The sequence below is a fragment of the Enhydra lutris genome, unplaced genomic scaffold (genome assembly GCF_002288905.1).
Source record: "Enhydra lutris kenyoni isolate GAN:26980312 unplaced genomic scaffold, ASM228890v2 scaffoldscaffold41, whole genome shotgun sequence".
Lineage (NCBI taxonomy): Eukaryota > Metazoa > Chordata > Mammalia > Carnivora > Mustelidae > Enhydra > Enhydra lutris.
The window spans coordinates 6,020,435-6,032,989 of NW_019154125.1; the positions used below are offsets into that span (position 1 = coordinate 6,020,435).

At 48.9% G+C, this 12,555-nt stretch overlaps 1 protein-coding gene across 1 annotated transcript in view; it reads right to left on the reverse strand.

Moving 5' to 3' along the window:
- The window catches only part of LOC111155368 (chromodomain helicase DNA binding protein 7), a 193,872-nt gene that overhangs the window by 20,899 nt on the left and 160,418 nt on the right, over positions 1–12,555 (reverse strand). Inside the window, exons 16-23 of the mRNA XM_022515513.1 lie at positions 10,820–11,030; positions 10,112–10,307; positions 9,644–9,811; positions 8,824–9,003; positions 5,091–5,201; positions 4,791–4,996; positions 1,806–2,005; positions 1,474–1,633 (exon numbers count right to left, since the gene is read on the reverse strand). Coding sequence (XP_022371221.1) covers positions 1,474–1,633; positions 1,806–2,005; positions 4,791–4,996; positions 5,091–5,201; positions 8,824–9,003; positions 9,644–9,811; positions 10,112–10,307; positions 10,820–11,030 — 1,432 coding nt within the window. The remainder of the gene's footprint in view (positions 1–1,473; positions 1,634–1,805; positions 2,006–4,790; positions 4,997–5,090; positions 5,202–8,823; positions 9,004–9,643; positions 9,812–10,111; positions 10,308–10,819; positions 11,031–12,555) is intronic.

Sequence of the window (12,555 nt, forward strand, 5' to 3'; positions counted from 1 at the left end):
ATAACGATCAAAGGTAGGCCCCGAAGGCACTTCCATGTTTGAAAAGGGATGAGAACCATTCATCCCTGCCAGCCAGGAGTTGCTTCACGTGATGCTTGGGATGACCCTGTGGGGCCGGCAGGCTCCCCAGGTGGGCGGGGGTCCCGGAGAGTGGGGGCACTGCCCTCCTCCATTCCGGACTCCCGCCCTGGCTGTGCTCCCGAACTAGTCGAGACCGTGAGTGCCGGAGTCTCCGCTTTCCTGTCAGGCAAAGGGGGATAAAAGAGCACTACTTGTCTCAGGTCACACAGATCACGCACGTGGAGGGCTTGGCACGCTGCCAGGGAGTATGTGCTCAGACTTTTGTTCCTCCTTTTTAGGAGAGATACACATTTATTTATATCCTGCTTCACCCAGCTGAGGTCCTGCTGCAGAGCTCTAGGTGGTTAACAAGGAAAGGGAGCCTTAAAGAGGCTGAGGACCTTGCCCAAGGCCCCACAAAGCTACAAGTGCTGGAGCTGTTCGGTGCTGGCTGGACGGATTCTCAGAAATGCATGCTCACGGCCATGGAACAAGAATCACCATGTGCAGATGTTAGTTTCGTACGAAGATAGTTAATTAGAGCTCCCAGCAATGAAATAAACACAGATTTAATGTTCTTCAATTACACATGATCAGGTTCTGGACATAAAGGTAAGGAATGGGATTCTAAGCTCACACCTAAGAAAAAAGGACCTAGACATTGAGGTACTATTAAGCAAAAAATTCCCTGTAAACTCCCTGGTCCCTTCACTGGAAGCAATCAGCTGAAGGCGGGGTCAAACAGGGCAAACAGTAATTCTCTAACACATCTTGGTTACAACTTAGTTATCTGCAACATTTACAGCAGCATCACTCACTCACAACAGCCAAAAAGGGTGTCCATCAACCCACGTCTCCGTCGACTGATGAACGGATAAACAAAATGTGGTATACGTGTACAATGCAGTATTATTCAGTCACGAAAAGGAATGAAATTCTGGCACGGGCTACAAAATGGATGAACCTTGGAAACATGCTATGAAATAAGCCAGCCATCACAGATATTCTATGATTCCACTTAGGAGGTACCTAGAATGGGCAAATTCCTAGAGACAGAAAGTAGAACGGCACCTGCCAGGGACCTGGGGCAGGGAGGGAGGAGGGCAAGTGACTGTCTCATAGACACAGAGTTTACACTGGGGTCAGTGAAAAGGTCTGGCGGACAGACAGTGCTGATGGGTACACAGCATTCTGAACGTAATTAATGCTGAGTTGTCTACCTAACAAACGGTTAAGATGGGAAGACCGTGTTATGTATCTACCACGCTAAAAAAAAAAAGACAAACCAATCCACCATCTGAAGGTGTGCCGTCATGTGGCCCAGCACCATGTTTCCAGAAAAAACGGTAAAGGTGCAGGAAGCCGGGAGGCAGAGTGTCACAGCCAGTTGTGCAAGACCCTCTCCAAACGTACTTGTTACAGTGATGCTTCAGGTGCTTCTTGTAGCTGTCCTCCTGGAAGAGGGCGTCCGGGTTGCAGCCCGCCAGCCAGTCGGCGTCCTGCACCACGGGGTGTGTGCTCTGGGCTTTCACCTTCTTCCCTTTCCTGCCCCTTGGCACTGGGGCGGATAAACCTAGAATCAGAGCAATGATAACAATAGTCAGAGAAGCTTTCTATAACCCCAATTACAATGTCGGACTCAGTGCAATGCATGTGGCAGGGAGACATAGGGTCTCGGTGGCGTTGTGAGGGTCCAAGGTGGCTCTTTGAGAGCCTGCGGTACAGAGAGCATGACGCGGACCTACCAGAGTGATTGACCAAGGCTCGTGTCTGGCCGTCCGCTGTGGGTGTGATCAAGTCCCAGATGAAGCTTTTGATATTCTCATCCCCCTTGTAATGATTGAGACAGTACACGAGGATGGTTCTGCAGATGGTCTCTACGTCCTGCTCGGTGAGCTGGCGCTTGTAGCGGCCATGGGAGAGGATATCTGTCCACCGTCCCCAGCTGCAAAGCAAACGTTCAGCATGTAGATGGTACCTTTCATTTTAGATCTGGGGCTTTCCTTCCACAGTCCGGTAGCAGTGTTAGGAAATCCTGGCTCGAAACTAGCAGTATCTGACATCAGGGGACAGGAAAGCACTTTGGGGCGCAGGAGTCAAAAACACTTGTTACAGAGCAGGGCCTGAGCTCGCGCTGCCTCGGTGCTGGGTTGAACCATCATGGAGGTAACGCCCGCGGGCCTGACACAGGCTCTCTCAGTCAGATTCCAGCAGGGCCGCAACTCCGGGGGGAAAGGATGCCGGGACCAGGACACCTCGCACTCTGCGTCACCCTGTCATGGCTGGCACGTTTCAATGCCAACCAGCTATTTGAGACGCAATGTGACCTGAGGGGGGTGTGGCTGCTCCCACACCTGGGACCCAATGCTGAGGAGGAATGGTCCTATTTCAATCTATCTCAATGGGATGCCATGGTAACGAAGGAAGGCTTGTGAACAGGTTCGAGTTTCCTTTTAACACAGGGAGCGCTAATTCCCCAGTACAAGAGCATTCATGGATAACATGTTTCGAGAACTCTCAGGCCCTCGTGTAAACCGCACACGGAACACAACAGACAGCATGCTGTTGACCCTGAATAGACTGTTCGGGGTTATAATCCCAGTTAGACACAGCGCTGTGCTCCCCGATCGGGGTGTTGTGGTGTGAGAGCACAAAACAGACGAGCAGATCCTGTCCACGCCTCGTCTCCCCCAGGCTGCCGCATAGGACGGAAGCCAGCCACTCCCTTGCCTTCTTCAAGGACTGAGGGCTGCTCACAGCAGGGAGGCCATGGCATGAGAGGCACAGGGACCGCCCCAGCAGGCCAGGACATGTGTCCTGACTGGTCCTCTCTGGCTTCTGTGAACTCACAGTTCCTCAAACTGCAGGGCCAACCCTCACCTCCTTCGGACACACTGCTCTCTCTGCATGAACTCTCTTCTCCCTGCCCACCGTCCAACTCTCTCTTCTACCCAGGCTAAGCCATGATGCCCACGCATCAAGTCATGTCGCCGTCTGCGGAACCCCTTCTTGTATAACCCTAAGCCTCAGAAGTAGGGAGATGATACCAGAGCTATCTTACAGGAGAGAGACATGCTTCTACCCTCCATCTACAGTCTTCCCAGCCATAACACCATTAGAATTTCCTGCCATTTCTGTTTATCCACCTGCCTTGAAAAGGGGGCCGTGACTGTCCTGCTCACAGGTGCATCCCCAGTCTCTGAGGATCCTAGCACGGTGCCCAGCTTCTGATAGGTGTTTCCTACACAGTGATGCCTAGGGGAGGAAGGAAGGCCCTTCCTCAAAGACATGGCATGGCGCTCCATGCCCACTTCTTAGCTTTAGGAATTATTAAGATACTCCGTTTCTAAAGTTACCAGCAAAATTCTCAACTCTGATCACTGGGCTGAAACACCCAGGCAGGTGCAAGGAGCAAAGGGCTCAGGTGTCTGTCCACTACGTAAGAGCACAGGAAAGAGTGTCCAGCGTCTGCCCACGACCTAAGAACACAGGAAAGAGTGTCTAGCTTGCGGACAATTAGCTTGAGTTACAGAATGGGCTTCAGTTGAACTTCATTGATTCCATACGAAATCACTGATCAGGCACTCACTGTGGGTCTGCTGGCACGGCAGTCCTCCCTGAGGACACAGAGAGGAGAGTCCTGGGCTTCATGGAGCTCTACATGGGGCTCCCGCAGGAGAAGCCTGCTACTCAGAGTCCTAAACCAACACGATGAGTGTGATGAACGTGCAAGCCAGACTCTCCAGCGCAGTGCGCCTGGGGATGCAGGCGGTCAGCGACAGGAGCTGTGGGCAGATCAAGTCTGTGGGCTGGGCGTGCAGGGGTGGGGGGGCTGCTGCTCTAGGCAGTGGAAGAACTTGTAGAAAGACGGAAATGAGACACGAGACAGAGCACGGCACACGGAAGGAGATGGAGTGGTCTGTCCCAACAGAAGCCGGGGCTACCCACAGAAAGGACTGACGAGACAGACCAGAGCCAGACCAGAGCGCCCTGTATGCCATGCTAACGGAAGATGCGTGTTCATTCTGAAACTCATGACAATCCGCGGGAAGAAATCATCAAAAGCAGGATGTCATCAGATCTACAGAAGTACCGCTTTGGTGGTAGCTTTTTTTTTATTTGAATGGAACTTGCCTGGAGGCCCATAAGATGCCAGAGAATTCTTATTTGCAGATTCAGATATTTCGTGAGCACCCTGCCATCATTCCGAGCACCGTGTGATGAGGGCTCTTCGGAGATGAACGTGATGTGGACCCTGCCTTTCAGAGACACGTTGTCCAGCAGGAAAAGTACAACACGTTCAGAGTTGAAATAACCATCCATTTATGTTCCAGATGAGTTAGAAGAGCTTTATAACTGAGATGATTGCCTTTAACAGGTTTTCATAGCAGAGAAATACTAAAAGACTACCACAGTCTCAAATTTTATGCGAAGCTAAAGTAGGAAAAGATTTTGTAATTTTGAGATGTGGTTCTGAGTTATTAGTCACCAACAAGTAAATCTGGATCTGACATAATTCTAAGGGACAAACTCGTGCTCCTTCAAATGCACAAGAAGAACTGTGAGCCCCTGAACCAAACCACCCTGGATCCTGTCACAGTGGCTGCTCGGTCACGTGCCTGCGTGCACAATATGGCATCACAGAAATCCCAACCCAGATATACTTTCTCACGCTGATTAGAATTTCGTCTTTAAAATAAAATTCCGTTTTTCACACAAGCCTGACTCACCCGTAGACGAGCAGATTCTTCTCAACTCTAAAGCACTCGCTCCGTGCGTAGCCCTGCGACCTGTCCTGAGGCCGCCGCGGCTTTGTGCAAGGCTTCTCTTCGGAATCACTTTCCAAGTCTGAGAATTCCATCAGCTCGTCTTCTTTCACTGCACTGTACAGCCTGGTTTGCTTCCTCACTCTCGGAGTGTCAATAACCAGGTTGTTCTAGAACAGACAGCAGATACATTTGAAACTTCTTTAAAAAAAAAACATCCCTTGGGTTACATTAGGTAGAGTTTGAACGGGACCTCTCACTCACCCTCCCATTTAAGGCATCAATATCCAATTCAGCCTTCTTAGCCCACTTTTGCCAGAAATTTGGATCATCCAAGGAAATATCTGTCCTATTTCCAGATGCAACAAAACTGGCCTAAAGGGGAAAAAATATGCATTACTTTGAGATGCTCTTCTCAGAGGCAAAATGCAAAGCAGCTTTCATTTACTCATTCAGCCAAGCATCTATGCATTCCTGCACTGTGTGCCAGATGCTACAGTCGGTGGGCTGGGATGGAAGACCGTCCCCCAGGCAGCTCTCCGTCCAGGGGTTTAAACAGATCAGGAAGCAAAAGATGACAGTGCGGTGTAATCAACAATGGTGATAATGGTACGTACAGGTACAGCTGATCTACAGAGGAGGGATCTAGTCAGGTTCACGAGGGGGTGCAGGAAGGGCATTGCTGGGAAAAGGCTCCCCAGAATATAATGTCTGGCCCTGACTGTTAAAAACTCTGAGAACAGGAAAGTATGTGGACACGCTCACAACAGAGCATGTGCGAAGGCTCGGAAGAGAAGAGAGGCAACTGTGCCATGTGACTGGTGATAAGCATGGTCAGGGGAGAGTAGCTAAAGGTCAGGCTGGTGAGGAAGGCAGAAACCAGGTCACGCAGGGCCCTGCACGTCCTGTTAATGGGGTCGGAACTCTATCCTGAGGTAGCCACGAACTCTTTCAAAATAGAAATAATCTCAGGATGGACACAGTCCTATCCAAAGCCACCTGTTAGAGAAATCATACTGGTGTCCCGGGACACGGGAGGGTAGAACAGGACACTGCAGTGTTTAGAGAGGAAGCAGCGAAGACTGAAAACGGCTCCAGCAGAAGTTGAGAAAAGCAGACAGTCTAGAAATATATTCTTTAAAAAGTAAAGTGGGGGGCGCCTGGGTGGCTCAGTGGGTTAAGCCGCTGCCTTCGGCTCAGGTCATGATCTCAGGGTCCTGGGATCGAGCCCCGCATCGGGCTCTCTGCTCAGCAGGGAGCCTGCTTCCTCCTCTCTCTCTGCCTGCCTCTCTGCCTGCTTGTGATCTCTCTCTGTCAAATAAATAAATAAAATCTTTAAAAAAAAAAAAGTAAAGTGGAAGGAGTTAGAATCGAGGTGGATGTGAAGCACGGAGGAGGAGGAGGAGGAGGAGGAAGCCAAGAAAAGCCTCAGCAGCCAAGCTGGGCATCTGAATGGCAGTAGTCAGGTGAACCCCAGGGCACAAGCGTGTGCGCGCACACGGAGGGCAGAGGGACAGGGATGACGAATGTGGCTGTGCACACACTGAATGTGAAATGCCTCTAAGGACAGAGAACAGAACCTGGAAAGAGGCTGAAAGACGTGAGAGAGAAGGTGCTGGGGCACAGAGCCCAGAGGAGGGAGCCTCCGGAGACTGAGGAGCAGGGGACAACCAGATGTCCACAAGCAAAGGGAAGGAGATAGACCCCATCTCACAGCACATACAAAAATTCATTCAGAATGATTACAGACCTAAATGTAAGAGTAAAAAATTATAAAACCCATAGAAGATAACATGAGCAAATCTCCATGACCTTAGGTTAGATGACAATGTTGGACAACATATCAAAAGCATGAACAATAAAAGGAAAAAAAATGGGTGAACTGGACTTCACTGAAAATTTTTTTAAGATTTTATTTATTTGAGAGAGAGAGAGAGAGAGAGAGCGAGCACACGCAAACAAGCAGGGGCGCAGCAGGCAGAGGCAGAGGGAGAAGCAGACACCCCGCTGAGAAGAAGCCCCATGCAGGACTTAATCTCAGGACCCTGAGATGGTGACCCGAGCCAAAGGGAGACGCTTGACTGACTGAGCCAGGCAGGTACCCAGGGCTTCACTGAAATTAAACACCGTTGAGAAAAGACTAGGAGAGGGTTCCTGGGTGGCTCAGTGGGTTAAAGCCCCTGCCTTCAGCTCAGGTCATGATCTCAGGGTCCTGGGATCGAGTCCCGCATCGGGCTCTCTGCTCGGCAGGTAGCCTGCTTCCTCCTCTCTCTCTCTCTCTCTCTCTCTGCCTGCCTCTCTGCCTACTTGTAAAATAAATAAAATTTAAAAAGAAAAAAGAAAAGACTAGGAGAAAACACTTGCAAATTATTTTATCTAAGGAGAAACTTTTATCCAGGATATATAAAGAATTCTTAATGCTCAATAATAAAAGCCAAGCAACAAAAAGACGAACAAAAGATGTGAAGAGACATTTTCCCCAAAATGATATACTTATTGGCCAACAAGCACATGAAAAGATGCTCAACAGCATCCGAAAATGTAGATCAAACCAGAGTGGGACACTTCTTCACGTTCCCAAATATGGCTATAATAATCAAAAAGTCAATCAAAAGTCAATCAAAAAGAAAATAAAAAGTATTGGTGAGGATATGGAGAAACCAGAGCCCTAAAAATCACTGCTGGTGTAAAGAGAAAACGGTACAGTCACTAGAGCACAGTCTGTCAGTTCCTCGAAGGGTTAAACATGGAGCGAATATATGACCCAGCAATTCTATTTATGGTCTATATGTAAGAGAAATGAAAACATACGTCCACATAAAAACCTGTCCATAAATGTCTGTAACATTCATAATAACCCCAAAGTGGAGACAGCCCAAATTTCATTATCAACTAGTGAATGGATACACAACCCCAATGCCCACTCCCAACTGCTAGAAGAGGTACTCTATGCAATAGGAATGATGTTCAGTGAAAAAGGGGAAGGAATTATTGACACATGCTGGGACACGGGTGAGTCTCAAAGCCACTATGCTAAAGTGAAGGGAGCCAGAAACAAAAGACCACGTGTTGTGGGATTCCATTTTAGGAAATGTCCGGAGTAGGCAAATCTATAGAGACGGAAAGTAGATTAGAGGCTGCCAAGGACTTGGGGGGAGGAGGGGTGCGGGAGGGGAAGACGGAGAGGCTGACTGCTAATGGGCAAGAGGTTCTGGGGTGATGGAAATGCTCTGAACTTAGATGTGGTGATGGGGGCACAAGTCTGCAAATATGGCGAAGGCACTGAACTGTACACTTGAAATTGGTGAATTGTATGGCAAGTAAATAACATTTCAATAAAGCTGTTAAAAATCAAGGTATAAAGAGGGCCTGGGTGTGGATGGGTGGAACCACGTGCAAGGAAAGCCTCAGAAGGCACACTCAATCAAGCAGTGGGAAAGGAAGCTGGGTGGTGACCTTCACCAGGGCTGGTCTGACAGAGGGGTCAGGGGAGGGGGGCAAGCTGAAAGCTAAAAAAACAAGCAGAAAGCGAGGCGGTGGGGACAGCTCGTACAAACAACACTCGTGTGGATTTTAGCTACGAAAGAAGGGTTATGGAGTTGAAGCTGGAGGGCAAAACAGATGAGAGGCTTTTTTTACGAAGATAGGAATGGCTCAATTGTTCTTATAGGCTCCGTCAGGAATCAGGATCTCAGGAAGCAAGATGATGTCAGAGCAGGAGCTCCAGAGTGGACAGGGTGGGGCCAAGGACACAGGAAGCAGATATGAGGCCAAGGTGAGGGGACTACCAAGGCCAAAAACAGAGAAGGGAACCCAAAAGCACACAGAGCATCTTCTATGCATTAGGGCTCCACAGGGGCGGTCCTAAGTCCTTTCCTAATTCTCAGTTATAAAGCCAATGTTAAGTATGCACCTTGCGGGCACTTTATAAGGTCCTGCTTTAAGCAAACTCTAGTACATTTCTATAGAAAACCTGCCTCTTCAGGTCAATTCACACCTTAGCAAATGTGGAACCTTTCCCTTCAGACTCAATGGTGATAGTGTGGGTGCGGCGCAGGAGAATCTGATCAATATCTTCTTCGCAGAACTTAGACCCTTCATCCTCCTCATCCATGAGGGCACCATAGGCCCCTTTTCGGAGCAGATCCTCTATTTCTTTCTTGGAAAGTTGCTGTACCTGTTTTAGTAAGATATTTAAAGTCATTTAGAATGGAAAAACGTTTGTAGACAAAACAAATGCCTCATTGTACTCAAGGAGGAATTTTTTTTTTTTTGGAAGATTTATTTCTTTAAGAGAGAGAGAGAGAGAGAGCGTGCAAGGGGAAGACCACAAGTGGGGAGGGAGAAGGAGGACGCAGACTGAGGCCTGATGTGGGGCTGGATCCTGAGACCCTGAGATCACGACTGCAGCCACAGGCAGAGCCACCCCGGCACCCCTCAAGGAGGATAAACTGGACTCATAAAAAGGACAATGTGGCAGGGACGCCTGGGTGACTCAGTCGTTAAGTGTCTGCCTTCCGCTCAGTTTATGATCCCAGGGTCCTGGGATCCAGCCCCACATCAGGCTCCCTGCTCAGCGGGGAGCCTGCTTCTCCCTCTGCCATACCCCCTGCTTGTGTTCCCACTCTCACTCTGTCTCTGTCAAATAAAGAAATAAAATCTTTAAAAAAAAAAAAAAAAAAAAAGAGAGACACTGTGACAAAACAGGCTGAGAAAAGTGAGGCTGGAAAGTGATTCGCTGCCGGATCACTTCTTCCATTAGCTAAGCCAGGCTAAGGAAAGCCCGAAGAGCGGCAGGGCCAAGGCCAGTGCGTTACCCCGTTGGCGGCGCTCTCTCTCCCACTCATGGACTGCAGCACAGCTTTATCCAGGCCGAGCTTCAGACTCGCCTTGTCGAACATTTCCCTCTCGTAAGAATTCCTCGTAATCAGCCTGTAGATTTTCACAGATTTGCTCTGTCCTATCCTATGACATCTAGCCTGAGCCTGGAAGAAAAAGAAAACGAATGGCTACCGAAGAAAGAAAAGACTCACATGCCCGTTCCCAGGGCCCCCGTTCCCACACACAGAGGCACAGTCCAGAAGGCTCACACACTAAGAAACCACTTGGGCATTATCAAGGCAGTGACTACTAGTTGGTTCATTCGCCCGATCATGGGACACCATCTGAGTGGTGGTAACCATCCAACTTTACTGGTTTGACTAGGGAGTTTTCATCATAGTGGAATGACTTTGGGAAAAAAAAAAAAAAAAAGGCATCCAGGGATGATTGTGTTGTGCGTTTACCTGGAGATCATTCTGGGGATTCCAGTCGGAATCGAAGATGATGCAGGTATCAGCAGCAGTAAGATTAATGCCTAAGCCTCCCGCCCTTGTGCACAGGAGGAAAACGAACCGATCAGAGTCAGGTTTGGAGAACCGGTCGATAGCTGCTTGGCGGAGATTTCCTCTCACTCTGCCGTCGATCCTCTCATACGGGTACCTAGAGAATGCCAGGATTAGCAAGGAGGCCGGGTGCGTGACTACGGCACGCTTGTTTCTTTTCGTAAAGCGAGTATTAAAACGTAGGATATGCATTACCGAGAAATCACCTCAGAGCAGACAGGTTTTACGGTAGTGTGGCATATAACTGGTGGAATGCTCAAAAATTAAATTCTATTTTACTTCCTCGCTCGCAAAATAACAAGTCTAAAAACATCTGATGTCTCTAGCAGTCAAATAACAAACAATTCTGCTTTTCGGTGAGACCCATTCTCCCCTAGCCAAATGAAAGAAGTGGGAAACGAAATGGCCGTCAGAAGTATGCGGAGTCCTACTGTCGTCACCGCACGCAGGGACGGGGCCCTGCACACCGACGGTCTTTAGAGAGGGGTATGACACATCTCCCCCACTCCTTCCCCTCTGTTACGAATGTCACTTCGAGGTGAGCCACTTGGAGCCCCATGAAAGGTCATTTTTTATTTCCTTTTTATTCTTACGGCACAGTGGCCTCACCGTCTCTGAATGAGGTAGTCCTCCAGGATGTCCAAGCAGCGCACCATCTGGGAAAAGATGAGCACCCTGTGGCCGCCAGCCTTCAGCTTTGGCAGCAGCTTGTCAATCAGCACCAGCTTGCCAGCAGCCTGGATCATCGCCTGGAGCTGAAAATCTGGAGAGTCGGCATTGTGTGTTTCTTTAAACTCTTCCAAAATTTTCTCTTCAGCACCTGCAGAGATTGGACGGCATAATGTGAATACTGGAAAAGGTTTTTATTACTAAAAACAATGAACTTGCTTTCAAAACCCACTGCTAACTACAGGAACCAGAACGCCACGCTCGTGCTTACGAACACGAATCCGGCCACTTACTAAAAGTCAGGTCTAACACAAAACCACGGAAGTATAAAAGGGATCAAAGTTTTAAGCACAACACATTTAAACATTTGTGGGGGGGCCCACATTTTCCAACAAACAAATGTTTGCTGTCTGTAGAAGCTGAATCTCAACAACAGACTGCCAAGCCAGAAGCGGCAGAAACAAGCCAAGGGCCAGATACCTACAGAAAATTTGGAACTAAATCGCTAAAGAAACGAAGAACTGTTTACTAGCTGAACATAAACACAAACAACAAAATCTGTTCTGAAGCTAAGAAACAAGGGAATCGGGTTCTAATAATGACGGTGTCGGGGCAGTAGTTTCTGTATATAATCGCATGTAAATACAGCCCAAAGGAGGGCAACAAAAGGAAATTCCTTTCTCAGGATAATTCTTGGGGATTTTGGGGGGGTGGCGGGGGTTCTGAACACACGTCTTCTGTTGCAATCTCTAAACCCCCACTCCACATTCATTCTCATCTGGCAGTTTCATGAGGTATAAAAACTCTATCTTGAAGTAGCCAGAGCTTTTCAAGCATTTCAAAAATAAGAGCAGGAAACGACCTTGTCTCACATAAGGCTTCTATGCTTAGCCCTCTTTCTCCTAGCCTCCTGCAGAACTCCCCTTGAGGCAGAGACGCCTCAAGAGAATGACATCGCCAGGGAAGAAGCGCTTATGCCCTCCCCCCCCGCCCCCATCCCCCAAACACACCCAGGCTAAGCTCCCTTCAACTGCTTAGCTGCTGAGCTCGGAACATCAGGGCACCCTGGTCTGGGGAGTTAATCAGGCCAGGGCTGCTGTGCTCAGTGCCTCTCCAAAAAGGTGGGGGTGTGTGTATGTGTGTGTCACCTATTCTTTAGGAAAAACAAACAAATCCACCTAAAGCAACTGGTTCCAAGCCTTCTACTGTGCCAGAGGGTCAAATACTCTTCTTACCACCAGTTTGAAACATGTGTGAACTAACACCACTCGAGAGAAGTACACGGAAGTCTTGGACGGGTCTTACAGGCTATGTGAGTAAGACCACACAGCCTGTAGGACGGAACTGCCACCAGCAGCAGCGGACTCAAAGGGCACCTGTGCAAATTCAGTTGCGGCATGGCCATATGCGGAAATACAGCTTGTTAATTATTAATCAACAAAGACTCTCACTAGGAAAAGATTAAAGTCACTTAATGCCCTTACCCAGGCACTAAGGCCTCTGCAAAGCACACCGTTCCTTGGGAGGAAGGTGGCCCAGCCGAGAAGGCCAGCGCGGTCAGCATTGCTAGCGCCTCGCTCCCTCCTCCGCAGGAGTAAGAGGCTAACGCTCAAGACCCTTCTCCAAGTGGGGAGAAGAGGGGACGGGTTTTAATGAGGAAAAGGTAAAAACAAAAT